The following is a 24,468-nucleotide window of genomic DNA, read 5'->3' as shown; positions in this document are numbered from 1 at the left end:
CGGGTGATGCCGGTCAAACCTCCTGGGTGGCGTTACGTTGGCGAAATTTAATGCCGTTGCATTGCCGATATCAAGATGCCGGTATTAGCGCAGACCTTTTATGGGCGGGAGGACTGGTTTGGCGTTAAATATATCCACAATGAACTGGCTTCACGGTCGCCCCGGCTGTATTTATCATCATCCTCCATCAGACGGCGTCACGCTGCGGCCATCTGGCTCACCGTTCCTTGAAGGCCGGACCACACCATGCACAAACACTCCGGCGTTCTGACCCATGTGAGGTCTTTGTCCGGCTTACCTCAGCATCATTCTCCCACGGACAGGATTGCTTGCTAAGCCCTAACCCTAAGCACCACGCTCATCTCCTTCCACTTGTGACTATGGTTCGTATAATTATCAAAGGAGGTGCGCGCGCTTCACTTTCTTCGCTGTATTGCTCTGACACGCTCTCTAGGGGTCTGGAAGGTAATGTCCCTTGTCTGCGCCATCTAGCCTGCATCCCCATTCACACTTTCAACATCCAGAACACGGAGGATGAGGTTCTCAAGGCTGCGATAGCCAAGTACGGCAAAAATCAATGGTATGCAACATGCTACCACGCAGGTTTTGTCTGTGCTGAAAAGATCCTTTGTAGGGCCCGTATATCCTCCCTCTTGGTTCGCAAGACACCGAAACAATGCAAGGCGCGTTGGTATGAATGGCTTGACCCGTCTATCAAGAAGACGGAGTGGTCGAAGGTGCGCGTTCATACACACCCGCTCCATGACCAGCTCCAACCATGAAAGCAGACGGAAGATGAAAAACTTCTGCACCTTGCAAAATTGATGCCAACGCAATGGCGGACAATAGCGCCCATTGTCGGACGGACGGCCACACAGTGTTTGGAGCGGTATCAGAAGCTGCTGGATGAGGCGGAGGCGAAGGAGAACGAGGAGTTGGGACTGGCTGGTCCAGAGGGGGATGCGGGACCTAGTGCGGATGATGTGCGTCGGCTGAGGCCTGGTGAAATCGACCCAGACCCGGAGACAAAACCTGCACGTCCAGATCCCATTGACATGGACGAAGACGGTGCGTGGATTTGATGCTAAAAGCGCACTACGACTCACGAATGGATTCTAGAGAAGGAAATGTTGTCCGAGGCTCGTGCACGTCTTGCGAATACCCAAGGTAAGAAGGCTAAGCGGAAGGCCCGAGAGCGTCAGTTGGAGGAGGCAAGGAGGTTGGCGGCCTTGCAGAAGCGTCGTGAATTGAAGGCAGCTGGTGTCTTGTGAGTATGCTCTACACTTCAGCGATTGGGCTCTCTGACTTGGCCACAGATCTGGGAACATGCGCAACAACTCGAAAAAGAAGGGCATGGACGTGCGTGGCTCGGCAACACAATTCTCATTGCCTAGCTAACATAGTATACACATATAGTACAACGCAGATATACCCTTCGAGAAGAAAGCCGCTCCTGGGTTCTACGACACCTCCGAAGAGCAAGCGCGTATCACGTCTGCACCCGTCGGCCAGTCCCTCCGTCGCCTCGAAAACAAGCGCAAAACCGACGACGAAGAAGCCGAGCGGCGAAAGCGACAAAAGAAAGCAGCCGAAGGGAAAAACGGAGATAACTCCCACCAAACAAAATTCTTGGCTGCACGGGATGCGCAGATCCAGAAGCTGAAGGAGGCGGAGTCGATTGGGAGGCGGAGGAAGCTGGTGTTGCCGGCGGCGCAGGTGGGAGAGTCGGAGTTGGAGGATATTGTGAAGATTGGGCAGGCTGGGGAGAGTGCGAAGGCTTTGGTGAATGGGGGGAGTGAAGCAAGTGGAAGGTTGTTGACGGAATATGAGGGCTTGGAGAATGCGAGGATGGCAAGGACACCTAGGACTGCACCGCAGCGTAAGTACTCATTCTTTTACCCTCAGACTATGAGCTCACTGTTTGACTACGACAGAGGACAATGTCTTGACGGAAGCCAGAAATCTACGAAACATGACTATACAGCAGACCCCTCTGCTCGGCGAGGAGAATACTCCTCTGCATATCGGTCCTGGAGGTGGCACAGGATTCGAAAGCGCTACCCCCCGTCATCAAGTTGCATTCACCCCGAACCCTCTGGCTACCCCCCGCGATACCGAGCAATCGGGCGACGTTGCCGCTACCCCCCGTACAGTGCGCGCGGGGATCTCCGCTACACCTTTGCGCACGCCTATGCGTGACAATCTCTCCATCAATCCGGCGGACCAAACGTCCTTCGTTGGAGATACACCGAGGGAACAAAAACTGCGGGAATCCTCCGCCAAGCGCGCGCTGAAAGCGGGATTCCTGAACCTGCCGAAACCGGAGAATAACTTTGAGCTTTTGGTCCCTGACGATGAAGACGGCGATGGCGATGTTGATGGGCAGACCCCGATGTCGGAGGAGGACGCTGCTGAACGGGATGCACGACTGCAGAGGATAAGGGAGGAGAACGAACGCAAGGCTCTGGCGAGACGTTCTCAGGCCGTACAACGGAATTTACCTCGCCCAGCCAATGTTGACATGGCGCAACTCATGAATGATCTCAGTATAGGAGAAGACGACGATCTACCCGCAGAGACAATGCAACTTATCAACGAGGAACTTGTTAATATTCTACAACACGATTCAATTGCCCACCCCCTGCCCGGTTCATCAAAACCCGGTTCCACCAAGTCCGCGTACCATATGCCTGCCGATGATGACATCGACGCGGCCAGGGTCACGATCCATCTTGAGCTGGCGACGATGGTTGGCTTCCCGAACGCTAATCCTGATCAGCTCAAGGAGGGGCTCGCGGCATTGGCCAAGACGGAGGGCGTGGACGAATCCGCGTCGTGGGCACGCGTGAGGCAACAGCTCGTCTTCGATGCGGCCCAGAACAAGTGGACGGAACCCGCGAGTCTCACGCCTGAGCAGAGGATCGACGGGTATACGGTTCTGCTGAACCAGTGCCGCGAGAAGATGGCGAAGGAGGCTGCGAAATCCGCGAAACTGGAGAAGAAGCTGGGTGTGACTCTCGGCGGGTACCAGGCCCGCGCGAAGACGCTGGCGAAGCGCATGACGGAGGCGTTTGAGGAGTTCCAGAAGGTGAAGGTGGACTATGAGAGCTTTTCGCGGTTGAAGGTGAATGAGGGCGCGGTGGGCCCGCGGCGGGTGGAGGCGCTGAAGGAGGAGGTGGAGAGGCTGGAGAGGAGGGAGCGGTCGCTGCAAGCGCAATACGCGCAACTGGAATCGGAGCGGCAGGAAGCTGAGGCACGCGTCTCGGCACTGGAGGACAAGGTCATGGCCGACGCTGAGGCACTGAATGAAGCCGTGCTTGCCGAGATGGATGCTGTCGATGGATAGATAGGTATAAGTATAACTCAATCTTGGCTTCGTGTCCACGTCGATGTCGATGTCGGGGCTTGTATGTTGTATTCTTAGCTTTTCGAATTCGATGCATCGATGAGCTGGAGTTGGGACCTTGACTTCGCGGGCAAAGGGCAAGGCAGGCAGGTAGGGTGAACGATTTGGCAGATTTGCCGTCGTAGGTTGGACCCCCGATTTCCTAGTCCAACATGCATGCATGTTCTAGTACTTCCTATGTGACGATTGCGAGGCGTTCTTCAGGGATTCGGAGCCTCGTGGCCAGGGCACCCCTCGCCAGTGCGCGGCCTCGACCCCAGAGGCCGTGCACGTCCTTGCATATGTCAGGATTCGCTCCAATAGAATCCCATATTGGCCGTGCTGCAGTCTGCGAATCGTGATGTCGTGATGGGGCGATCGCTTTGTGAGGTACAAAGGCCTCATGTTGCGGGGAGTGGTGCCCGGCGCCCCACTGGAATATATATATGTCAAAGGCTGCTTGGATGTACAAAGCGTGCAGAGTCCTTGTCTTGAAGCGAAGCTGAAGCTTGACCGGTAGAACGAAGATGTTCCCTCGACCCCTCGTCGCGCGGCAGACTACATTAGCGTCGGACGGCGAGGCGAGTACGTCCACGTCCACGTCCGGATCAGCAACCGCCTCTGCCACCCGTACCCGCACCCGCGCCTCCGCCACTTCGCCTGCAGCTTCGGCTTCGGCCTCGAGTGCAAGTTTACCTCCTACTTCAGATGCAGAGGCCGGAAACGGGAATGGACGCTCAAATGGGGGTGCGGGGCTCCCCGTCAACGTGATCGTCGGGGGCACCCTCGCGGGGATGGCGCTCGCGATCGCGATCATCATGGCGTGGGCGTATTGCAGTCGCGCGCTGAAGCGGCGGCGCGAGGCGGAGAGCAAGAAAGCGGTATGTCACCTTTTATTCGCATTCGTGTTTCGTGTGTTATGCTTCGATTTATGACTTGGGTGTTTATTGTTTGATACTAGTACTAGTACTGACATTGACTGTTTTTTTGGATGGTAGTACTGGGTCGAAGCGACGAAGAACAATACGCTGCACAACATCGCGCCGTCGAGTCCACCGATGATTATGCGCGGAACGGGTCCTCCGCACCCAGTGTCGGTGAAACCGTCGAATAGCCGGGTCACGTTCACGGGGAGAGGCCGCAAGAACTCGAGCAACTCGAGCAACGGCAAGAATAACTTGAAGGGAGGGGATTTGGAGAGACAAAGACCACCGCAATACCAAGCACAATCATTTGTATCATCGACTCCATCGTCATCGAAACCCCAACCGTCGTTGCCGAAACCACTGAAGCCCCTGCGCCCGCCGAAGCGCATCAACCCCGACGCTTGGGGCTACGACTCTGGGTCGGGGCTGGGGTCGCCGACGCCGTCGTTTGAATCGAGGGATACGACGCGGCCGCTGCTGCAGCGGGAGCGTGATCGTGAAGGGGAGGGGAAGGGGGAACGAGAGGAGAGGGAGAGGGAGCGGAATTTGCTGCACATGCCGTCGACGGTGAGCTCGGCATCGTGGTACTCGACGGAGAGCGCAGAGGAGCACCTCGCGCGGCCGCCTGCGAGCCTTATACGGGCTGCGTTCACGCGGATGGGGGTGGGAGTTGAGGCTGCTATGAATCGCAGTTCCTCGTATTCGAATGTGGGAGGGGAGCAGAGACAGAGCAGGGGCTCGAGGCATCTGCGGGAAGAGGCGAGAGAGGTGCGCGGGGGGGAGGGGGAGCGGAGCCGGATATCGCAGGCTACGACGACGTCGGCATATTCGCAGACGGGGGAGGGGGTGGCCCTGTGATCGTGAGCATCGGACTCAACGCATAATGAATGAAGTGCACGCTGTAGAAGTAGAATGGTGTAGAACAACGGACACGACTCGGGTAGTGTAATGAACAGTGTTCCTTTTAAATAGAATGGGAAGTTGCAATGTCGATGACGTCTGTATGAGTAGCAGGCGCCCCTTGGATCACGTGTCAACCCAACAACCTCCGACCGCGACATCCCTCCGTCCTCCAATCCATTCTCACAACAAAAATGGGCGGGTCTCAATCACGCGTAGACTCGGACAACAAGGTCTACCACCCAGAGACCTCAATCCAGGTATCCAGCTCTCTCTCCTACCCATACTCACACTCATCCCGCTCCAGTTCTCCCCCGCCGTCGTCTCCCACCTCTCCGACCACGCAGCCGCTCCAGAAATCCCTCCCGAGCGCCAGTCCACCCTCGACCACCATGTCCGCTCCCGCATCCAGGCAGAGCTAGCACACCTGCGCGCAGAGGAAGAGGACGTCCGCTCCCAGATCGAACGCGCCCTCCAGAAGGAGAATCTGGATAAGGAGCGCGCTATAGCTCGACTCGATGACGGAGCGGAAGGTGCCGAAGGAGGCGTGAAGAGTGGGCCGACCCTACTCGGCGATCTCGACGAGATACAGGAAAAAGTTCAGAGGTCGAAGCAGAAGCAGAATGCCGCAGAGGTCGACGCCGCACGCCAGGCCTCCGCTGCCGTCATATCGTGCTACCAGTACGCCTCTCTCCTCTTCCCTTCTCTCTATCCTTCTCATTATCTAAAGGAACAACCCAACGTCCCCTCTCGACTGCTGGAAACAAGTCAGCAACTTCAAGCAGTCTATAGCACTTTTGGAGCAGGTGCGTTCTTTGCCCACCACCTATCTCCTTCCTTCTGATGCGAAATCGTTCATAGGAATACATCAAGTCGTTACATTAGAACCCATGTCCACCACTACAGTATCCTTTTTATCCCACTTTCTATTGCAAATAAGGCCCAAACTCTGCTCCAGTGGTAAGCGAGACGCTGCAGAACGAGCCCAATTCACGAGTCAAGCCCTCAAGGCTCTTCCCCTCTGTAACCTTCTCACCCATCACTCCCCTTCTATCTTGCTCTCGTCTTTGGACAGAACGATCCCGACCATCTATCTATGGGTTCCTATATTCACTGTCAATGCTAGCCCCCCTCTTTAATCACCAACCCGGGTCGGCACTCCCGCAGACATGTTATCTTATTCAATGCTTGGGCTAACACTGACAACCGTTTGCGTCGTTCGGTCGCTACCATCCCCACCCAGAGGAATACCCCAAATCATCAAAGCATCAAATCGGACCAGGGCATCGTCGAACCAAGCGTGAGCCGGGGGCATGGGCATTGCACCCTGGACGTTTGGACGTTTGGACATTGAATGTTAGAGCCTTGAACTTGGTTTGTGATTTTAGTCAGGCGACTACAGTGTATGTCGAGGCACCGATTCTGGGATGCACTGAAGAACTGAAGAAGCGCGAGCAGGGGCTCGAAGCTTTTCTGCGGTGCCATGTGAGCAATTTGCACCAGGTGGGAGGCTGAAGGCGTTTGGTATTACGTGCGGGAGCTTGTACGTGAAGATGCCTGCGAGCTAGAGTGTCTTTCATAATTAATATTCAACGTCCTTCTTCCGCCCCCACATTGGCATGCAGTCGAGTCGGACGTAGACGCGTTGTCGCCGCCTCATTAATCAATTCGTTGCTTTCATTATTTAAACTCATCTACGGGTAAGTAGGGATATTGGACATCATCAAGTAAACAACTGCCATTTGGCGAGATGGGTTGGATGGTTGGTCATAGATGCGAGCAGAACAGAACAGAGAGTCTACGGGATATCGATGTATAGGTGAATAGATAGTCTTGGGAGATGCGGGGTCCAGGCTGCAGTGAGAGACGCAGAGGAAAGAAGAAGAAAGAGGATACAAGTGCGTGGGGTGAGGTCCGGTCGTGTGTATGTAAGTATCTAATAAATAGCGCGTAAATCGTAATTCATGTCGAGCATGGGGCTTCTCGGGACTCAGAAGCTGCGCAGGTCCATCTGCAGGTCAGGCACCAGGGCGCCGTCCTTCTTCATCTTCCAGAGCGCGCGGTAGTCCGCCATGCAGCCGCCGGAGACGGCGACGTGGCGCAGGGGCGTGGCGTCCGCAAGAGTGCGAAGGGCGACGGTGTGCGTGCGGGAGGCGACCATGGCGGCAAGGACGCCGGCGGACGCGTCGATGCACTCGTGCAGCTCGAGGATGTCGAGGCTGGGGCAGAAGGCTGCTGCTGTTGAGGAAGAGGTGGAGTGGGAGGGGAAGGGAGAAGTAGGGCGGCTGGAGTCGAGTGTGTCGGCGATGGCGGGCGCGTTCGTCCAGAGGCGGAGGAGGTGGTCCTTCACGGATGCGGGGCCAAAGTTGCGGATGCGCAGGCGCTTGAGAGAGTGCTCGACGGGCTGGAGGGACTGGATGAGGGCCCACTCATCCATGCCGATCGCGTGCAGCTGGAGGGACTCGAGCGGGCACCTGCTTCTCCAAAGCATGCCCGCAAACTCCGCGACAGGCCACGCAGTGAAGAACGCGTGCCCCTCCATGTTGTCCGCCACGTACTGGATGCTCAAGCTGCGCAGCGCGGGGAGCGTGACGTAGTCGAAGAGGACGCTGAGGTCCTGGCACGTGTGCAGCGTGAGCGAGGACAGCTGGGGGAGGAGGAGCGGCGATTCTGGGGGCGGGGCGGCGTCGCAGAGGCGGAGCGCGCCGAAGGTGCACTCGCGCAGCTGGGGGCAGTGGCTGAGGATGCAGAGAGCCTGGTTGACGGTGAGGTTCATGTCGAGGAGGAGCTCCATGAGCCCCGCGCTCTGCGGGAGGACGTCGATCGTGCACGACATGCACCCAAAGTCCGCCCAGAACAGCGAGCGCAGGCGCGGCGCGGCCTGCAGGACGCTGCACAACATCTCGCCGACGCCGCGGCCCTCGTCGTTCGACGTGTGGATCGTGACCGTCTCGAGGAAGGGCAGCTGCAGCGGGCGCCGCTTCGTCTGGTACTTTTTCTTGAGGCGCTTGAAGAGGATGGCGTAGGTTTTGCGCGGGAGCTGGAGGTGGATCTCCTGCCAGCGGGTGGCGTGCACGACGAGGCGGTTGAGGAGGCCCTGCGCGATGGAGCGGCGGTGCTCGCCGCCGTCGTAGAGCATCAGCGCGAGCTTGAGGGGGCGGTCTGCTGAGCGCGCGAGCCAGGTATCGATAAGGGGGAAGGTGTCTGTGCGTAATTTGTCGTGCACGAGCAGCGAGGACCAGAGCTGGGGCGAGGCGATGGCAACGCGCCGCCAGTAAGAGCAGACAAGGGTGAGGACGAGTGGGGCGTGTTTGTTGCTGATCTTGACAAAGTCGTCCGAGGGGAGGCAGAAGAGAAAGATTTCGGAGAGGGTTTCGGGGGGCAGGACGTGGATGAGTGCGTGCGCCATGGGGGGCGGGATGGGGTGGAGGAAGCTTTTGACGGATCAAAAATGGGTCGCAGGGGATATAGAAAAAGTGCGGGACTGACTGGGGGGGGCCTCAGGAAAAGGGGAAGAGTACCGTCGAACGGGCACGCGAGGGCTTGCAGAGCACGGGTTCCCTGATCGTAAGCGGAATGAGGGGTCAGGTAAGTAAAAAAAAAAGAGTAAAAAGGAAGGCTGGCGCACGGTATGCAGACTTTGAGATAAATACAAGTTCAGGTAAAGAGCTGCTGCCAGGTGATCGTCGCTCGTATAAGTTGGCACGTGATATTTCATTCAATTTCTGTAGAGTTTAAGTGCAATCAGTGCAAGCAAGTGAGACTTTAGAGTGTATGGCGGCGCCCCCAAGTATCAAAATCTAGTGACACTGTAGGATATCAAATATTTTTATCATCTCAAAACGTGCTACAAAGGACCACAGGCTGATCAATCAAACTTGTGTTTATGTTAGGGTACATGGAGGCCTTACAAGGCAACATCAGCGGGAAGATTCAAAGCGCGTGCGGCAGCAGCGACGATGGCTTTCCAGAGGGGGATCTGTGCTGCTTCGATCTTCTCCTTGTTGATATTGGAAAAGACATAAACATGGATCTCCTTGCCATCGTCCCATGACCCAAAGGTCACTGCCGGCCGGGCAGTAATCATATCTCAAGCTACCGTATACGTAGCAGCCGCCAGAGTGAAGAGGGGCTCGCTTGAATTGTTTCCCATAGCTGAGTTCGTGCCATCTTTCACAAATGCATACGGACTAAGAGTGCCCTATAACTAAGGGCTTAGCCTCTCGGTGGACGTCGCACCGGCCTACACATAGGTACCATCGCGACTATTGAACGTACCTTTCAGTGACAATCAACTTGGCCTGAACGCTGTCTGCCATGTTTGCTACGAGGGTGATCGCGAGTCGCGACCGCCAATTAATTAACCGCGACGCTAAATGGGCACGTGATGTCTTATTAGAGTCAGCACGTGCGAGGTGACTTTCTCATCATCATCAGGCCGAGTGCTCCATTGAACTCCTGGAGAGGAAGAGCCGGCGGTGTTCCCTCTTTCCTTATTTCTTTCACCTCCTTCATCATCATCACCCCAGCCACCAATAAATATTCAAGACGACCATGCCCGTCGATGCGGCACCGGCGAACACACGCACTCATAGCGGCGGTTTCAAAACATCGGAGGGCACTATATATGTGTCCAAGCCGTTCCGCTCAAAGACGTCGAAGAAGCTTCGCGCGCTGGTGACATTTGCGCCGAGGACGTCTGTGTTCGATACGAATAATGCGACATCGGGGCAGAATGAATTTCGGGTGAGTGATTGTACACCGCGAAATGAATGAAGGGCTCAGCAGTGGGACGGGATGCTTCGATGCTAACTCGCTTTAATGAATGCGAAGCTGACGGTACTCATTTGTCCATTAGGGCTTCTTTTCGCTGTTCTGGGTGTCCATATTCCTCTTTACTATCAGCACATACATTCGTTCTCTTGAAACCAATGGCTACATCCTCAACCTCCACTTCGCCACAATGTTCTCGCGCGACGCCATCACCCTTGCCATATCCGACGCCGTACTTGTCGCGAGCACGGCACTGTGTGTGCCATTTACGAAGGCGATAAGCAGGGGGTGGATCAACTACTACTACACGGGGATTATCCTCCAGCATACGCTGCAGGCGACTGTCCTATTCACGACCGTTACCTGGACCTTCAACCGGTGCGTCAGCCACAATGCTACTCAGTTCCGCGTGTGGTGAACATTCATGTCTCACCCAATGTCGCAGTCAGTGGCCGTGGGTCCAATCGGGATTCTTGACCCTGCATTCCCTCGTCATGATGATGAAGATGCACTCCTACATGACCGTCAATGGCGAGCTCAAATATATACACGACCAAGCGCAGATTCTCGAAGAAGACCTGCGCAAGCGCACAGCACGTCTAGGCGGCTACGAGAAGGCGGTCGCGGACGCGAAGGCGCACAGGGCAGAGATTGACTACAACGCAACGGCGACGAATTCATCGAATACGAGCGATCGCGAGGAGACGCCGTTGTCGATGACGCCGCTGGCCCCGGAAGGGATGCAGTCTTCGTATATGGACGCGTCGGCGGCGTCGGTCCTGCGCAAACGCTTGGTCGCTGCTGAGAAGCAGGGGAATGGGAATGGAACAACACTATCATCCTCTTCGGAAACTGGGAACGCGACAGTGACGACGGGTGGAGGAGAAGGAGCCGGCGCCCAGACTGGAGAAGCGCTGCACGTTCACCCCCTTGTTGACCATCCTGACCAAGAGGTCTCTGCAATGGCAGCTGATCTGACGGAGCTGCGGACTGAATTGAGTACGAGGGGACCGTATCCCGTGAAGTGGCCCGAGAATATTACGCTGAAGAACTTTGCGGTGTATCAGCTCGTACCGACATTGGTGTACGAGCTGGAGTATCCGCGAACGGAGAGAATTAGGCCGCTTTATGTTTTTGAGAAGACGGTGCGTGTGCCGATGTCAGGTGTTTATTTGTGACCCGGCATTGAGTACCGAGTGTTTACAGGTCGCTACATTCGGCACGTTCGCACTCCTGTACACCGTCACGGAGACATTCATACTCCCGCATGTGCCGACATTGAAAGAGCAATCTTTCTTCCGCTCCTTACTTGACTTATCGATACCGTTCATGATGGCGTATCTCCTGCTATTCTTCATTATTTTCGGTACGTTGTGAATGGGTTATTGGGAAGAAGCTTAGGCTGACCCTTTCGCTTCTTCCTCAACAGAGTGTATTTGCAACGGATTTGCAGAGCTCTCTTAGTGCGTATAGGTCTTAATAGGCGACGTCCTGTTTATTTGCTGACGATATGTTCATTGTAGTTTCGCTGATCGTGGCTTCTATGAGGACTGGGTACGTTCATCCTTCTTCGGTTGTGTTTAAGCTTAACCAACTCGGCGTTACAAGTGGAACTCGACCAGCTGGGATGAGTTCTCCCGTAAATGGAACAAGCCGGTGCACACTTTCTTGCTGCGACACGTGTACGCCTCGACGATTACGAGCTACAAGCTCTCGAGAAGGAACGCGATGATCGTGACGTTCTTGCTGAGCGCCTGTGCGCACGAGCTCGTCATGGTTGTTGTTACCCAGAAGATCAGGATGTATTTGTTCTTGCTGCAGGTACGCAACGTTTAAGTAGCATCAGTGACTGACTGAATGTTGATGCTTAACGGGTGATTAGCTTGCGCAGATACCGCTCATTGCGATTAGCAGGATCCCGGTGATCAAGAAAAACAAGTTACTGGGGAATGTCGTCTTCTGGATCGGCCTCTACGCTGGCTTCCCTTTGCTTTGCGTTGCGTATTGTGCGTATTGAAGGATTAATGGTGCAGGAGAGCAGGGGCGGAGATCCCGGTTATTGATCATGACTTATTCACGACTTTAAATCAGGACTTTACTTGATAGATATACTCTAGTAATCAATAGATGAGCGTACCTGCATACTTGAAAACGCTTATGCATTTGAGATACCGGGACGAAATTCGGACCGACGGTCGATCGTGTTGGGTTTTCGATTTGGCCTCGGTGTGCTGACTAAGCATATTCTGCCTGACCACTTACCGCCAACTTCAAGAATGGCGCTGCAGCTCATGGAGACCGTGTTCTCCCTTCTCTTCAGACTTGCAATATTCATATTTCTTAGAGTGGTGCGCCGACAGCTGAGTCTGCAAACTCTTAACCTGAACCACGTTTGCTAGATTCCAACGACCTTGGGCAAACAGATTATCCCTACTTTGTTTATTGCATGGATATCGGCGTTTTGGTTAACTGGGAGGAGTAAAGAGACGAATAAGACGTCGCAGAAGGAGGCCAAGGATCAACCTGTAAGCCCCTCTTTTTATTCCATCACTGGGTGATGTGAACTCACGCCTCCTGTGTGCATGCAGTCACCCCAGTCGGCGGGGGCTCTGACAACGATCGTGCTATCTCTGCCCACGCAATCTCGGGGCCTAAGACTAGCTAATGCCGCCATAAATGTGCTCTTGCTCCTAGCAGCAGTAGAGTTTGTTGCCTACCCATTCTTCGACGCCGCACAAGACGTCGTGTTTACGCGTATTGGAGCGGTGTACCCTGATGGCGTCAAAATTACCGTCCGGCATCCGCTGGTTGAAGAGGAATCTCAGTCATTGCATATAATATGGAGAGAGGCTCAGGGAGGCTTCAAGAATTGGACGACCGGTCCTGAGTTGAAGTTGATAGAGGCGAACGACTGGGTGAGCACGGTGCAACTCAAAGGACTATGGCCAAAGACGAAATATGAATGTACGAAGGCAATTCTTACATCGCTGCGTCTCGGAACCATTAATCTTCCGCAGATAGACTTTCTTGGGACAACGGAACGCTGCTTGAATATCCTCAGAATCCTATACCATTCCGTACTTTCCCCGACGCACAGCTAACAACTGCTACGCGCTTCCGATTTGCGGTAACGTCGTGTATCATACCTAATTTCCCGTACGTCCCGCTGCAAGGGAGGACAATCAAGGGCTTCGATCTACTTGCCGACTATCTCGGTGTAAACGGTATGCAACGTATCATCATCACCTTCGCCGATTTGTGAATCTCACGCATCCTTCTAGATGTCGCTACCACTATTACTTCGCTTTCCAAGCCGTTCCCGTCTCCGATGGAGTTCATGCTTTTCCTGGGAGACTTCATATATGCCGACGTGCCTGTATTTATTGGCGACACTAAAGAAGCGTACAGACGACTTTACCGACGCAATTACCAAAGTTCAAGTTTCAGAAAAATCTACGAGAAATTTCGTAAGCTCCAATACTCCAATATATTCTTGACCTGCTGACATGCCTTCGTAGCTATCTTCCATGCCTACGACGATCACGAAGTACATATCAAAATCCTTCCACCTCTCTAACATCCAACTGACTTCGACAGATTCTAAATAACTATGCTGGGAAAGGAAACGACTCTATGCCTCCCTTCCCCAGCGCCTCCGACGCGTTCAAGATCTACAATGCAGACGGCAATTATAATACGACGCCGCACGAGCATCATTACGAATTCCGCTACGCCGATGTTGCTTTTTTCGTCATGGACACGCGCCGATATAGGTCTGGCATCTACGAGGGCGACGAAGTCCCTACGATGCTGGGAGACAAACAACTCGTTGAATTGTACTCTTGGTTAGGAAGGGTTCGCCACGGGTTGTCGTCGTTCTCATTCACGCTATTAATATTTTCCCGAATTATAGGTGAACAATACGGCGACATTCAAGTTCATCGTCACCTCAGTCCCTTTTACCTCCCTCTGGGGACATGACGCGCAGATGGATTCCTGGGCGGGGTACAGAACAGAAAAGGCTGCACTCCTCGAGAAGGTTCACTCCGTCCCTAACGTCATATTCCTCTCCGGCGACAGACATGAATTTGCTGCAATCGAATTCAACTCAGAGGATGGGTACCCCGTGTACGAGTTTTCGACGAGTCCGTTGAATATGTTTGACGTTCCGTTCTTCCGTACGCTGGCTCCAGAAAGTCTGGAGAAAGTGAAGAGGTTTGTGCCGGTTGCGTTCACGGAGGACAGCGATGAGCCGACGACTGTGGTCGAGGAAGTGCCACAGGAGAGAGTGCTGAAATATTTACCCAAAGGAAATCACAAATGGTAATGTCCGGGCTACGGTTTGTTTACGTTTGTCCACTAAGCTTCCATGTAGGTCGGTGATCGAGGTGGACACGCGAAACTCCGATGAGCCCATTTTGCGGGTAGAGGTAGTGATTGATGGGAAACTAGCATACAGGTAAGTGTTGATCATCTATTCAATCCTATTAAACAAACACTGGGGACGGCAGCCACGAAATCATTGGCCGACCGGTGTCCTTACCGACAGGCTCAGCCTTGGGAGCATTCGCGCCTCTCAAAGGAGTGCTCACGAAGATGGGAATCAATCCCAGTAGGTGGTTTTGGATCGCTAGTCTACCCAATATCATGTAATGATATGTATGTATGTATCTTCTTGTACTAATCATCAGATTTTTGCGAGAAACGTTGTTGTACACGAGCGTAGTGCTCCATTTCAGATTGGCTGACACTGGGCACTAGATTTTTGAGGGCAATGTCGAAGTCTTCTTTGGTGACGAGCACGTCGATCTCCTCCGGCGTAGCCATCTCTGCAAGATAGTACTGAGGTATTAAGGGGAAGGGGTGGGAGTGTGGACCTGGTGCTTCGTTCAATTTTGCTGGCAGGAGAAATGATTACGCAAGGACTACAAGGCAAGAAAATGTTTGTCTTACAGATAACTGCTTCGAGTTCCTCTGCTTTTCTCGACATGGCACCAAGCATGGCATCGGAACACAAGGCATAGAAGTCTGCGCCAGTATAGTTGAACGGACATCTTTCCGCCACTTCTTTCAGATTCAGGTCAGGGTGTAGTCGGAACTTCCTCGTCAAGGCCTCGAGTATGTTGGACTGAGCTTCATGTGTATCGCTCACACCGAGGTAAAGCATGCGGTCAAATCTGCATAGTGTTAATTTGACAACACGTGTTGAATGAATGATCCACTCACCTGCCAGGTCGCAAGAGGGCTGGATCCAGTAGGTCTGGACGATTCGTTGCTCCGATAACGAAGACGTCCGAACCACCCCTGCCAGAGGACATCCCGTCAAGCTCTGCAAGAAGCTGACTGACAATACGGTCCATAACACCTCCGGAATCTCCGTGGTTTCCTCGCTTCGGAGCAACCGAGTCTAGTTCGTCGAAGAATATGACACAAGGTCTAGCGTCTCTAGCTCTCTGGAAGACTCTGCGAACGTTGGCTTCGGATTCGCCAATATACATATTGAGTAACTCGGGACCTTTGACAGAGAAGAAGTTGAGGGAGCAGGAGGTAGCAACGGCTTTGGCAAGCAATGTTTTCCCGGTGCCAGGCGGTCCATAAAGGAGAATACCTGTGCATCGTGAGGACCGCACCAAAGGGTAGTTCCAACAGCGATGCCATACCTGATCGTTTCTTGAGACCATCAGCGAAAAGTTCAGGATGCTCAAGAGGTAGTTGAATAGTGTCTAGAATGTCTGACTTGACATGTGCAAGCCCGCCGACGTCGTCCCAAGTGACCATTGGTATCCGTGGGGCACCAATGGCGTCGGAATACGAGGCTCGAGCCTTGTTTAATGCAACATCAAAGTCACTGGCAGTAAGTGGTATATTTGACTGGTCTGCGTTCGGCCTACTTGATGCTCAGCTAACGAATGTGAGTAAGAATGATGCGACGAACGTGACAGGTAAATTTTGCAAGGAGACATGACGAGCCCGAGCGACAAGACTAGCAAGATCAGAAGCAACTAAAGCGGCCGTTTGTGTTGCTATGGAGGCCAAAGAAACATCTGGTGCTAGAATTGCTCCATCTAACAAACCGTTCAATATTTCATATCTTTCAGCTTCATTGGGCGCCTTCGAAAATTGTTAGGCAAGCACATTAGTATAGGTCAACGTTGGGTGCACCTCGAAGGATATCTGGTGTTTGAACAATGCAAGAATGGAGCCAGGAACTTTCGACGCTTCACTTGTTGTGCCCAAGACGACAACAGGGAAACTCGTAGTTCTCCAGGAGCCTTGCGCTTGTTCCATACATTCCTTTAAAGCAGTTACAATGGCTGGGTCTGAAGAAGTGTAAATGCTCGTTACAGACATGAAAGAAGGACAAACCTTTCCCAGTTTCCAGGACCTGTGTGGTCTGCGCCAGAGCATCAGTGTGCTTTAGAAAGAGTATACATGGGGCACATTGAATGGCTTTGTCGAAACGGGAGCGCAGTATGCCCTCAGTCTTCGTGTCGTTCTCACCGAGTAGATTGTAACAATTTATCTGCGGCGATGTAAATCATTTATAATTCCTTGACCGGAATAAAGCAGGAAACCGACTTCGAGGATATTGAAGCCCAGGCGTTGTGCCGCCCAGGACGCAACGGTCGATTTACCCGTTCCCCGGGCGCCCTGCAGCAATACAGACAAGTCCAAATCATAATCCACAGCGAAATCAGCGAACGTTGCTGACAATATTGAACGGAGTTGATCAAAGGGACTACCGACGGATAATAAGGCTGAGTGCTGCTTGCTGATAGTGGCAAGAAGGGATCTAGGTCCTTGGTCCCCTAGGTAGTTTGAATACATGATCAACCCCTTTGTGCATGGAGTACTGACCCAGGGTAGAAAGTCCAATGTCGGGTATACGGGTGTGCTCCAAGCCTGTTTGGACTATCCTAGTAATTGTAGGATCTATCCAAAAGCCCAGCTCCCCAGCGGCCGATTCGTACGCAACGTCATGGGAGTCGATGCCGTTGGTAACTGCAGGGTGCTCTATGTGGGTGATCATGAAGAAAACTATTTCGTTTGCCCGTGTCGGACTACACGGATAACTTGAGCTGAGTCAGATGGCGGTCCTCATATTGAAGGAAACACCTACATAGATAAGGGTTCGTCATCGTCGGGGGATGATACCTCAGTTTTCTGAGGGTCAGCAATTCGCCAAGACAGATCGGTATCGATCTCTAGAGCAATCAAGTCCCCTTCTTTGACTAGCCTCTTCTTGCCTTCGAAATACCGTTTGAGGGCAAGGAGAAACAAGGCTTGGTAACTGCGGTCGGTCGAGATTGGTGTCGCTACTCGGGCTATGGTCGCACTTCTGGCAGTGGGAATATTGGGTTCGAGTGACCCGAATGGGCTTGTAAGTAGCGAGAAGCTCTTTGTGGAGTAATCGAAGCCTTCGGAGATGTTGCAAAGGAGCATGGGCGCGCCTGTAATGACGCCTCTGACTGGAGATGTGAGGAATTGCGATGATAGATCAAATTCACTCACGTCGGGCTCGAATCAGATGGATCGGTATAGAAACGCACAAGACGGCGTCGGGAAACATTGCCTGCATGGATGATACCCTAAATAGATATAGTGAGCGTTTCTGTGAGGCGTTTGTAATCATAAGTGTTCATCGAACCCAGTCACCGTTCAATAGGCCAACCCTACCAAAATCCGAGACATTGAGATACAGGACATGGTCCCCCGGATGATCTCCTTGGATTTGTGATAGTGGCTGAGCCCGAAAGAGAGGGTCGAGAGTGGATGGATGCGGACTGGAAGACCCCACCGCGAGGAAACCTTCATCGATCTCTATTCCTTCCGAATCACTTTCATTCTCTGAGTCACTGGATGTAGCTGTAGTTTGCTCTGCCGGAATGTCTCCAGAGAAGGCGACGATAAAACGCGTCAAGCCTTTCTCAGCATACCCTTGGGCAACTGGAGATAACATATTAAGCCTGTACTGAAGAATCTTGCTCTTTGACCACCCAGACGACTCGATAATTGCGCCTGAGATTGTATGCGTCGTGGATTGACGAAGTATCATGGACTTCTGAGTGAGCGATGTTTCTAGCTCGCCTATATGAGCCCGAGAAAATTGAAGTGCGTCCAGAGATAATGCAGTCAAGAATACTTCTGTGATTAGTGTAGGCTCGATGATAGAGATGGATACGTTGCAGATCCCTGAAGCAGACTTGGAGAATATCTGGTTATGTTGCGTAAGCCAGCCGGAAGGAACTGATATGCCGTCTGTCTATTCACTCAATGAGCTTTGGGAACTATCAAGTAATATAAAGGGAGTACCTTGATATCTGGCTGCACCCAACATATTAGTGATGGTCCCTCCGAGCGTATTGCGGATGCTATACGGAGTCCGAGTCGGCCTTGACCTAAACGAGTTCTGTACAAGTTCTCGCCGATAGAAATAACATCAGCGGTCAAGTTTGTGGTATCCGGTAGCGGCGTGCATGGTACGACGAGGACGCTGTGGTCGTTGAAGAGAAAGGTCATTGGTCCGGTAACGTATCCCGAGCCGGAAGTGCTATAAGTAGTGAAGGATGATCGAAGTTCATGTCTAAAGACATAGCACGCTAGGGGTTCCCACAGTCAGTAAATAGTTTTCACGGTCATAATGGTCCTTCATAGCTAACCACGCTGCAATTGTTTTCTCAACCGCTTCAGATATCGATTTCCGAATATCGATGGGCCAGTCCGCATAGTAACTTTCAAGATTCTGAAAACGTTTGCTTATCCGATTAGGATTAGAAATCCTTGTACATTATTAACGCGACGCAACCTCAACACTTCCAGGATGTCGCAAACATTGGAACTAGCTCAAGTGCGTTTACCGCTCTTATTTAGTGGCCACCTTTTTTTTCCTAATTTACTTCCAGACAGGCAAGCGAGACTTTCTGAAAAGCCTCGAAGTTCAGTACCAGGAGCGCTGGCAGAAGGAGAAACTTTTCGAGGTCAAGGCCCCGTCTCCGGGCGAGATAGCTGGGCTTTCCAAGGCGGAGGTCCAGGAGAAATTCCCCAAATGGTTCGGCAACTTTCCGTATCCTTACATGAATGGATCTCTTCATCTGGGACATGCCTTTACAATATCCAAGATCGAATTCAACGCAGGGTATCAGAGGATGCTGGGGAAACGAGTCTTATTCCCCCACGGGTTTCACGTTACGGGAATGCCTATCAAGGTGCGTACAGTCCGTGGCACAGCACTATGTTATGCGTCTAATATATTATACTTAGGCGTCTGCAGATAAAATCATTCGCGAGATGGAACTCTTTGGCCCCGATTTCGAAAAGTACGAGGAAGTTCACCAGGATGCAGAAGACCAAAACGCCGCCTTAGCCACCGTAGAGACTAACGAGGCGCGTGGATCTGTTGTTGCTGTTGAACACGTCGCCGCTGCTCCTGAGAAAGACAAGTCCAAAGCGAAGAAGGGCAAGCTACAGGCAAAGGCAACGGGTCACACCTACCAGTTCCAGATCATGGAATCGATTGGCGTTCCGAGGGTAGAAATCAAGAAATTCGCCGATCCCCTGTATTGGTTGACCTACTTCCCACCTATCGCCGTGGTCTGTATCCTCTTGTTTCAACACGATGCCTCTCTGACGCTCGAACAGGCAGACAACAACTCGTTCGGGGCACGAATTGACTGGCGACGTAGCTTCTTGACCACCCCAGCCAATCCTTACTATGACGCGTTCGTCCGGTGGCAAGTGAACAAGTTGCACAGGCTAGGCAAGATCAAGTTCGGCGAACGTTACACCATCTACAGTCCCAAAGATGGCCAACCTTGCATGGACCACGATCGCTCGGACGGGGAAGGAGTTGGACCTCAGGAATACACTGCGATAAAGATGCGCGTTCTGGAATGGAGTGCAGCAGCCAAGTCCGAGATCGAGTCACAGACCGGGGGGAGAGATATTTTCTTGGTTGCAGCTACTCTGCGACCAGAAACTATGTGTGTTCCGTGCTTGTTCTGACTTGGAAATCTACTGATCGCACAAGTATCTTAGGTACGGCCAGACGAACTGTTTTGTTGGTACGGCCATCAAGTATGGCGTCTTCGCCGTCAGCGACAAGGAGGCGTACTTGTGCACTTACCGTGCGGCGCGTAATATGACATACCAGGGAGTGTTTTCCCCTCGCGGCCAGATCCAACAATTGGCCGAAATAGATGGTTCGAAACTGGTTGGCACGAAGATCAAAGCGCCATTTGCTATCAATCCAGAGGTCTACGTCTTGCCAATGGATAACGTTCTAGCCACCAAGGTTCGTAAACAAACATAAATTTCACCGTCCGGATTAACAGCTTTTGTATCAGGGCACCGGTGTGGTCACATCTGTGCCATCCGACTCTCCTGATGATTTCCAAACCCTCACCGATCTACGCAAGAAACCCGAGTTCTACAAAATTCAGCCCGCATGGGCAGCGATAGACCCCGTTCCTGTCATCAAGACCCTAGCTTATGGCGAGCTTACTGCACCTGCTATTGTCAAACAGCTGAAAATCCAATCGCAGAAGGATACTAAGCAGCTGGCGGAGGCCAAGGAGCTGGCTTACAAAGAAGGGTTCTATAACGGCGTCATGCTCGTCGGGGAATTCAAAGGCGAGAGCGTCGTGGATGCGAAGCCCAAAGTCAGGAAGAGTATGATCGATGCAGGAGATGCGTTTGCATACGCTGAGCCTGAAGGGTTGGTCATAAGTCGAAGTGCGGACGAGTGTGTTGTTGCTTTGATGGATCAGTGGTATTTGAACTATGGCGAGGAGCATTGGAGAGCGCAAGTCGAGGGGTACGCAGATTGTCCTTGACGATGTTTCGATCTCTAACCTCTAACTTCACTGACCAGCTTGCTGAAGAAGATGCAGCTGTATTCACCAGAGACGAGGCACTCGTTTGAGAAAACTTTGGCGTGGCTCAATCAATGGGCCTGCGCGAGAACGTATGGGTTGGGTTCAGTCCTTCCTTGGGATCCCCAATTTTTGGTCGAATCGCTCAGTGATTCTACCATCTATATGTCATATTATACTGTTGCTCAGCTCCTGCATGGTGAGTCTCTCGTGCTCGGAATGTACTCCTCCTTACCACCGTATATAGAGGGAAGCATAGACGGCAGTAAGCCTGGACCCTTGGGTATCACAGCCGATCAGATGACGGACGAGGTTTGGGAATACATCTTCTGCAATGGACCCTTCCCCGACCCAGCTCCGATACCCATCGAGAAAGCCAATGCACTTAAACACGAATATGAGTACTTCTACCCCTTCGACATCCGCTCCTCAGCCAAGGATCTTGTACCCAACCACTTGACTTTCGCTTTGTACAATCATGTCGCTATCTTCCCTGAAGACAAATGGCCACTTAGTATGCGCACGAACGGTCACCTCTTGCTGAATGGAAAGAAGATGAGCAAGAGCACAGGCAATTCCTTGACGCTGAAGGAGGCTATACAAAAGTTCGGTGCCGATGCGACAAGGCTGAGCTTGGCTGACGCAGGCGATGGAGTTGAAGATGCAAACTTTGACGAAAAGACGGCCAATGCCAATATTCTGAGAGTGCATACTCTGATTGGCTGGTGTGATGTGGGTAGTCTTGACTCCGTCTTATATTCGTTGCATTTTGAACCAGACGGATCGATATTAGGAGATGGTCAAGGATAAAGACAACCTACGACATGGCCCCAAGGATTCGTATCACGATAAAGTCTTCGAGCACGAAATCAACGACTTGATCAACATTACGCAAAGCCACTACGAAGCGTCAGTCCTGCTTTCAACTCCGGCCTCCATTTACATTGATATATGTGCCTACCCTTTACAGTACCAACTACAAAGATGCGCTGAAGTATGGCTTTTACGAGTTGCAAACCTCCCGTGATTGGTACAGAGAAGTCACTCAGGACATTGGTATGCACGCCGATTTGGTGATGTACTGGATCCGTATCGCTTCTCTCCTCGCGGCACCCATCGCTCCTCACTTCGCCGAACACATCTATTCTACCACCCTCAAGTCCCCAAATTCCATCCAACAAGCCCTTTGGCCCACACCATCGGAGCCCATCGACCCCTCCATCATTGAAAGTGGACAATACATGCGAGGATTGATCAAGACCATCCGCGATGCTGAAGTTGCCCTCGTTAAAATGATGAGTCGGACTAAGGGAAAATCTAGCAGTCCACCTATATTTGATCCGAAGAAGGCGAAGAGTGTCCGTATCTACGTCGCCACGGCCTTCCCAGAGTGGCAAGATGCTTGCGTAGCCATTGTAAAGGAGGCGTACTCTGAGGAAGTCAACAAGGTGGACGACACTAAAGTGAAGAAGCTGCTGACTGAGAGGGGTTTCATCAAGGATAAGCGAGCTATGCCTTTTATCCAGGCTTTCAAGGTATCGTCCGTTTTATGCTGGGCCAATAGCTACTTACTCAATATTAACGCAGAAACGAATGGCCCAATTTGGTGCCCAGGCAGCATTCCGACGGACACTACCCTTCTCGGAGATTGCGGTGCTAAAGGAAATCGCCCTATACTTCAAAAAATCGTTGAATTTAGTAGATGTCGAAGTCATCTCGGTGGAAGATGCTTTGAAGCATACAGATGAGGCAGGGTATACGAAGAGTATTATTGACTCATCGGAGCCAGGCAATCCAGCGTTTGAATACCGTAATGTTTAGAGATGCTTGGAATAGTCAAACATATAAATAACCTAATTTTCTCCAAAGTGGGAGGATGGTTTAATTTTTTTTGTTTTAATTTTTTTTGGTTGAGTGTTAGGTAGCAGTTGTCTTCCGTCAGTGCCAGAGTTTCCCTGCCCGCTGTTGCCCCCGGGAAAGTTTCCCCAGGGATAATTAGATGTAATCATGAGGAAATGCTTTTACGCACAAAGTGTGGGACTTCAAGCCGGTCTTGCTGCTTCGCCTACTCCCCCTCCTGGCTCTGCCTCGGCTTAATACCCACTAAAACCCTGTTTAGCTTTGTCCAGTTCCTTGGTAGGTTTTTCTTTCCGTCAAGGGCACCCTTCCACATTTGAAGGATAACTTTGGATTGGATCTTGTGTTTTCCTAGGCGCTCATTTGTCATTTTCCTGTCTAGGTCTAGTGGTGATCCACCTGTTGTTTACTTCCTGGGTGATGAAGGGCACATTTTCATTTTATATTACCCTCTCACATCATAGCTTCCATATTAAGTATGCTGATTCTGATATTAATATTGTTATGATCTGGTTTGTTTCTTATCTTTTCTCACTATCTTATATAAACATGCATAATATGTCATTTTACTAATCACAATTACAATACCTTAGTAAGATAATGTTAGGGCACCACTAATACACTACAAGAGTGTATGCGGACCCAACAAGAATTGGAGTAGGTGGTTGATAAAGAGAAGTAGTAAGAGGAGGTTGAAGACAATGACTTAGGCACTAGTATTAGCAGTATTTCCAAGAGAACAAGTTAACATTCCTGGGTGTTTATTGGGTCACTTATATACTATGTTACATGCTACGTCCTCATGTCTAACTACATGCCACATTCTAATTGCTTTCCATGGAACAATTAGCTCAGCTACATGTGTTATGACACTTGTGTTAAACTTTAGGCTATTATAGTTTGATCAGAAGCTTGTAGAAGTGTCCTAATGCACTGTAATTGCCTTGGTAACAATCACTAATGATGTGTTGATGCAATCAATCAATTGTAAGGGCAACCTCAAGATGGCCAACAGCGCAGGCCTAGCAGAGGGAGAATCCAAAGATATGAATAAGACTAACTACAATACATGAGAGAGCTGCTCACCTAGCAGAGGGAGAATCCAAAGAGAACAGGATAGGGATTCTCCATGCTAGGAAGCGAAGTATATATGTACTGTAGTAGCGTGAGAGGAATGCAGGATAACTGTACAGTACACCAGCCATAAGTCCGAACAAATATCACAAGGTACAAGGAAACATGTGATAATGGAGTGGAAGGAAAATGTACAGAAGTCATGCCAGTGACCTGGGGAAGTAAGGGCGAAGAGTAATGAAGTGAGGAAAGAGGACAGAGGTAACCCGGACGAGCCCCAAAGTGTATAGACGAGTCCGAGCGGGTCCGAAGTGTCCGAGCAAGTCCGAAGTGCGGGAAGGCTTCGGAGTCACTGGACATGACTTGGATGTGAAGGGAGTGGGTGGAAAGGAAGTGGAAAGGAAAGGGAACGAAAGGGAGGTATGTAAGAGTCCGTGGGATGAAGGAAAAGAGAAAGGAACAAGGAGGAAGGGAAAGGGACAGGGGAATAGGAGAAAATAGAGATGTCCCCTTACATCAATAATATGTAATGATTTGCGCTCTATTGACTCTTTGTGTCTATCACTCTAGACATGTAAGGAAAATGACCATCCCAGGTTCCCACGGGTACTGTTCTGCGCGAGGCGTGAATATTGGTGTTCACTAAATCACATCCAAATTTGATTAGCTCCGGAGCAGCTTG

The 24,468-nt window shown here is 51.7% G+C and overlaps 9 protein-coding genes across 9 annotated transcripts; 6 read left to right on the top strand and 3 right to left on the bottom strand.

Annotated features, from left to right (window-relative positions):
• Nucleotides 1-380: 380 nt before the first annotated feature.
• CEF1 (Pre-mRNA-splicing factor cef1) lies at nucleotides 381-3,346 on the top strand (the record flags this gene model as incomplete). The annotated part of the gene is made up of 9 exons (XM_036770885.1): nucleotides 381-405; nucleotides 455-465; nucleotides 525-580; nucleotides 635-737; nucleotides 789-1,068; nucleotides 1,120-1,267; nucleotides 1,317-1,359; nucleotides 1,417-1,879; nucleotides 1,935-3,346. 9 exons carry the CDS (start codon nucleotides 381-383, stop codon nucleotides 3,344-3,346), a joined length of 2,541 nt encoding a protein of 846 aa, XP_036636730.1.
• Nucleotides 3,347-3,912: 566 nt separating this feature from the next.
• PC9H_001234 (uncharacterized protein) lies at nucleotides 3,913-5,169 on the top strand (the record flags this gene model as incomplete). The annotated part of the gene is made up of 2 exons (XM_036770884.1): nucleotides 3,913-4,266; nucleotides 4,384-5,169. The coding sequence occupies 2 exons, from the start codon at nucleotides 3,913-3,915 to the stop codon at nucleotides 5,167-5,169; spliced, it is 1,140 nt and encodes a 379-aa protein (XP_036636729.1).
• Nucleotides 5,170-5,405: 236 nt separating this feature from the next.
• On the top strand, nucleotides 5,406-6,096 carry PC9H_001233 (uncharacterized protein; the record flags this gene model as incomplete). The annotated part of the gene is made up of 4 exons (XM_036770883.1): nucleotides 5,406-5,471; nucleotides 5,519-5,892; nucleotides 5,942-6,017; nucleotides 6,073-6,096. The coding sequence occupies 4 exons, from the start codon at nucleotides 5,406-5,408 to the stop codon at nucleotides 6,094-6,096; spliced, it is 540 nt and encodes a 179-aa protein (XP_036636728.1).
• Nucleotides 6,097-7,201: 1,105 nt separating this feature from the next.
• PC9H_001232 (uncharacterized protein) lies at nucleotides 7,202-8,620 on the bottom strand (the record flags this gene model as incomplete). The annotated part of the gene is made up of 1 exon (XM_036770882.1): nucleotides 7,202-8,620. The coding sequence occupies one exon, from the start codon at nucleotides 8,618-8,620 to the stop codon at nucleotides 7,202-7,204; it is 1,419 nt and encodes a 472-aa protein (XP_036636727.1).
• A 428-nt stretch (nucleotides 8,621-9,048) lies between these two features.
• Nucleotides 9,049-9,298, bottom strand: PC9H_001231 (uncharacterized protein; the record flags this gene model as incomplete). Its single annotated transcript, XM_036770881.1, has 2 exons — nucleotides 9,049-9,058; nucleotides 9,123-9,298. 2 exons carry the CDS (start codon nucleotides 9,296-9,298, stop codon nucleotides 9,049-9,051), a joined length of 186 nt encoding a protein of 61 aa, XP_036636726.1.
• Nucleotides 9,299-9,765: 467 nt separating this feature from the next.
• PC9H_001230 (uncharacterized protein) lies at nucleotides 9,766-12,001 on the top strand (the record flags this gene model as incomplete). The annotated part of the gene is made up of 8 exons (XM_036770880.1): nucleotides 9,766-9,957; nucleotides 10,070-10,362; nucleotides 10,430-11,129; nucleotides 11,191-11,350; nucleotides 11,414-11,447; nucleotides 11,508-11,538; nucleotides 11,593-11,805; nucleotides 11,867-12,001. The coding sequence occupies 8 exons, from the start codon at nucleotides 9,766-9,768 to the stop codon at nucleotides 11,999-12,001; spliced, it is 1,758 nt and encodes a 585-aa protein (XP_036636725.1).
• A 259-nt stretch (nucleotides 12,002-12,260) lies between these two features.
• PC9H_001229 (uncharacterized protein) lies at nucleotides 12,261-14,637 on the top strand (the record flags this gene model as incomplete). The annotated part of the gene is made up of 10 exons (XM_036770879.1): nucleotides 12,261-12,332; nucleotides 12,384-12,509; nucleotides 12,573-12,948; nucleotides 13,002-13,208; nucleotides 13,266-13,451; nucleotides 13,503-13,531; nucleotides 13,582-13,839; nucleotides 13,898-14,307; nucleotides 14,360-14,443; nucleotides 14,496-14,637. 10 exons carry the CDS (start codon nucleotides 12,261-12,263, stop codon nucleotides 14,635-14,637), a joined length of 1,890 nt encoding a protein of 629 aa, XP_036636724.1.
• A 27-nt stretch (nucleotides 14,638-14,664) lies between these two features.
• On the bottom strand, nucleotides 14,665-18,504 carry PEX6 (peroxisomal assembly protein; the record flags this gene model as incomplete). The annotated part of the gene is made up of 13 exons (XM_036770878.1): nucleotides 14,665-14,882; nucleotides 14,938-15,161; nucleotides 15,211-15,592; nucleotides 15,645-15,874; nucleotides 15,920-16,095; nucleotides 16,147-16,304; nucleotides 16,351-16,507; nucleotides 16,564-16,793; nucleotides 16,843-17,045; nucleotides 17,105-17,449; nucleotides 17,497-17,573; nucleotides 17,633-18,247; nucleotides 18,298-18,504. 13 exons carry the CDS (start codon nucleotides 18,502-18,504, stop codon nucleotides 14,665-14,667), a joined length of 3,222 nt encoding a protein of 1,073 aa, XP_036636723.1.
• A 301-nt stretch (nucleotides 18,505-18,805) lies between these two features.
• CDC60 (cytosolic leucyl tRNA synthetase) lies at nucleotides 18,806-22,676 on the top strand (the record flags this gene model as incomplete). The annotated part of the gene is made up of 12 exons (XM_036770877.1): nucleotides 18,806-18,832; nucleotides 18,888-19,190; nucleotides 19,246-19,372; nucleotides 19,421-19,575; nucleotides 19,624-19,964; nucleotides 20,020-20,275; nucleotides 20,328-20,797; nucleotides 20,855-21,058; nucleotides 21,110-21,587; nucleotides 21,649-21,764; nucleotides 21,826-22,390; nucleotides 22,443-22,676. 12 exons carry the CDS (start codon nucleotides 18,806-18,808, stop codon nucleotides 22,674-22,676), a joined length of 3,276 nt encoding a protein of 1,091 aa, XP_036636722.1.
• Between the last annotated feature and the right edge of the window lie 1,792 nt (nucleotides 22,677-24,468).

Source organism: Pleurotus ostreatus (genome assembly GCF_014466165.1).
Source record: "Pleurotus ostreatus strain PC9 chromosome Unknown scaffold_1, whole genome shotgun sequence".
Lineage (NCBI taxonomy): Eukaryota > Fungi > Basidiomycota > Agaricomycetes > Agaricales > Pleurotaceae > Pleurotus > Pleurotus ostreatus.
Note: the sequence above shows the minus strand (reverse complement) of the source record. Positions and strands in the feature narration are given on the sequence as shown.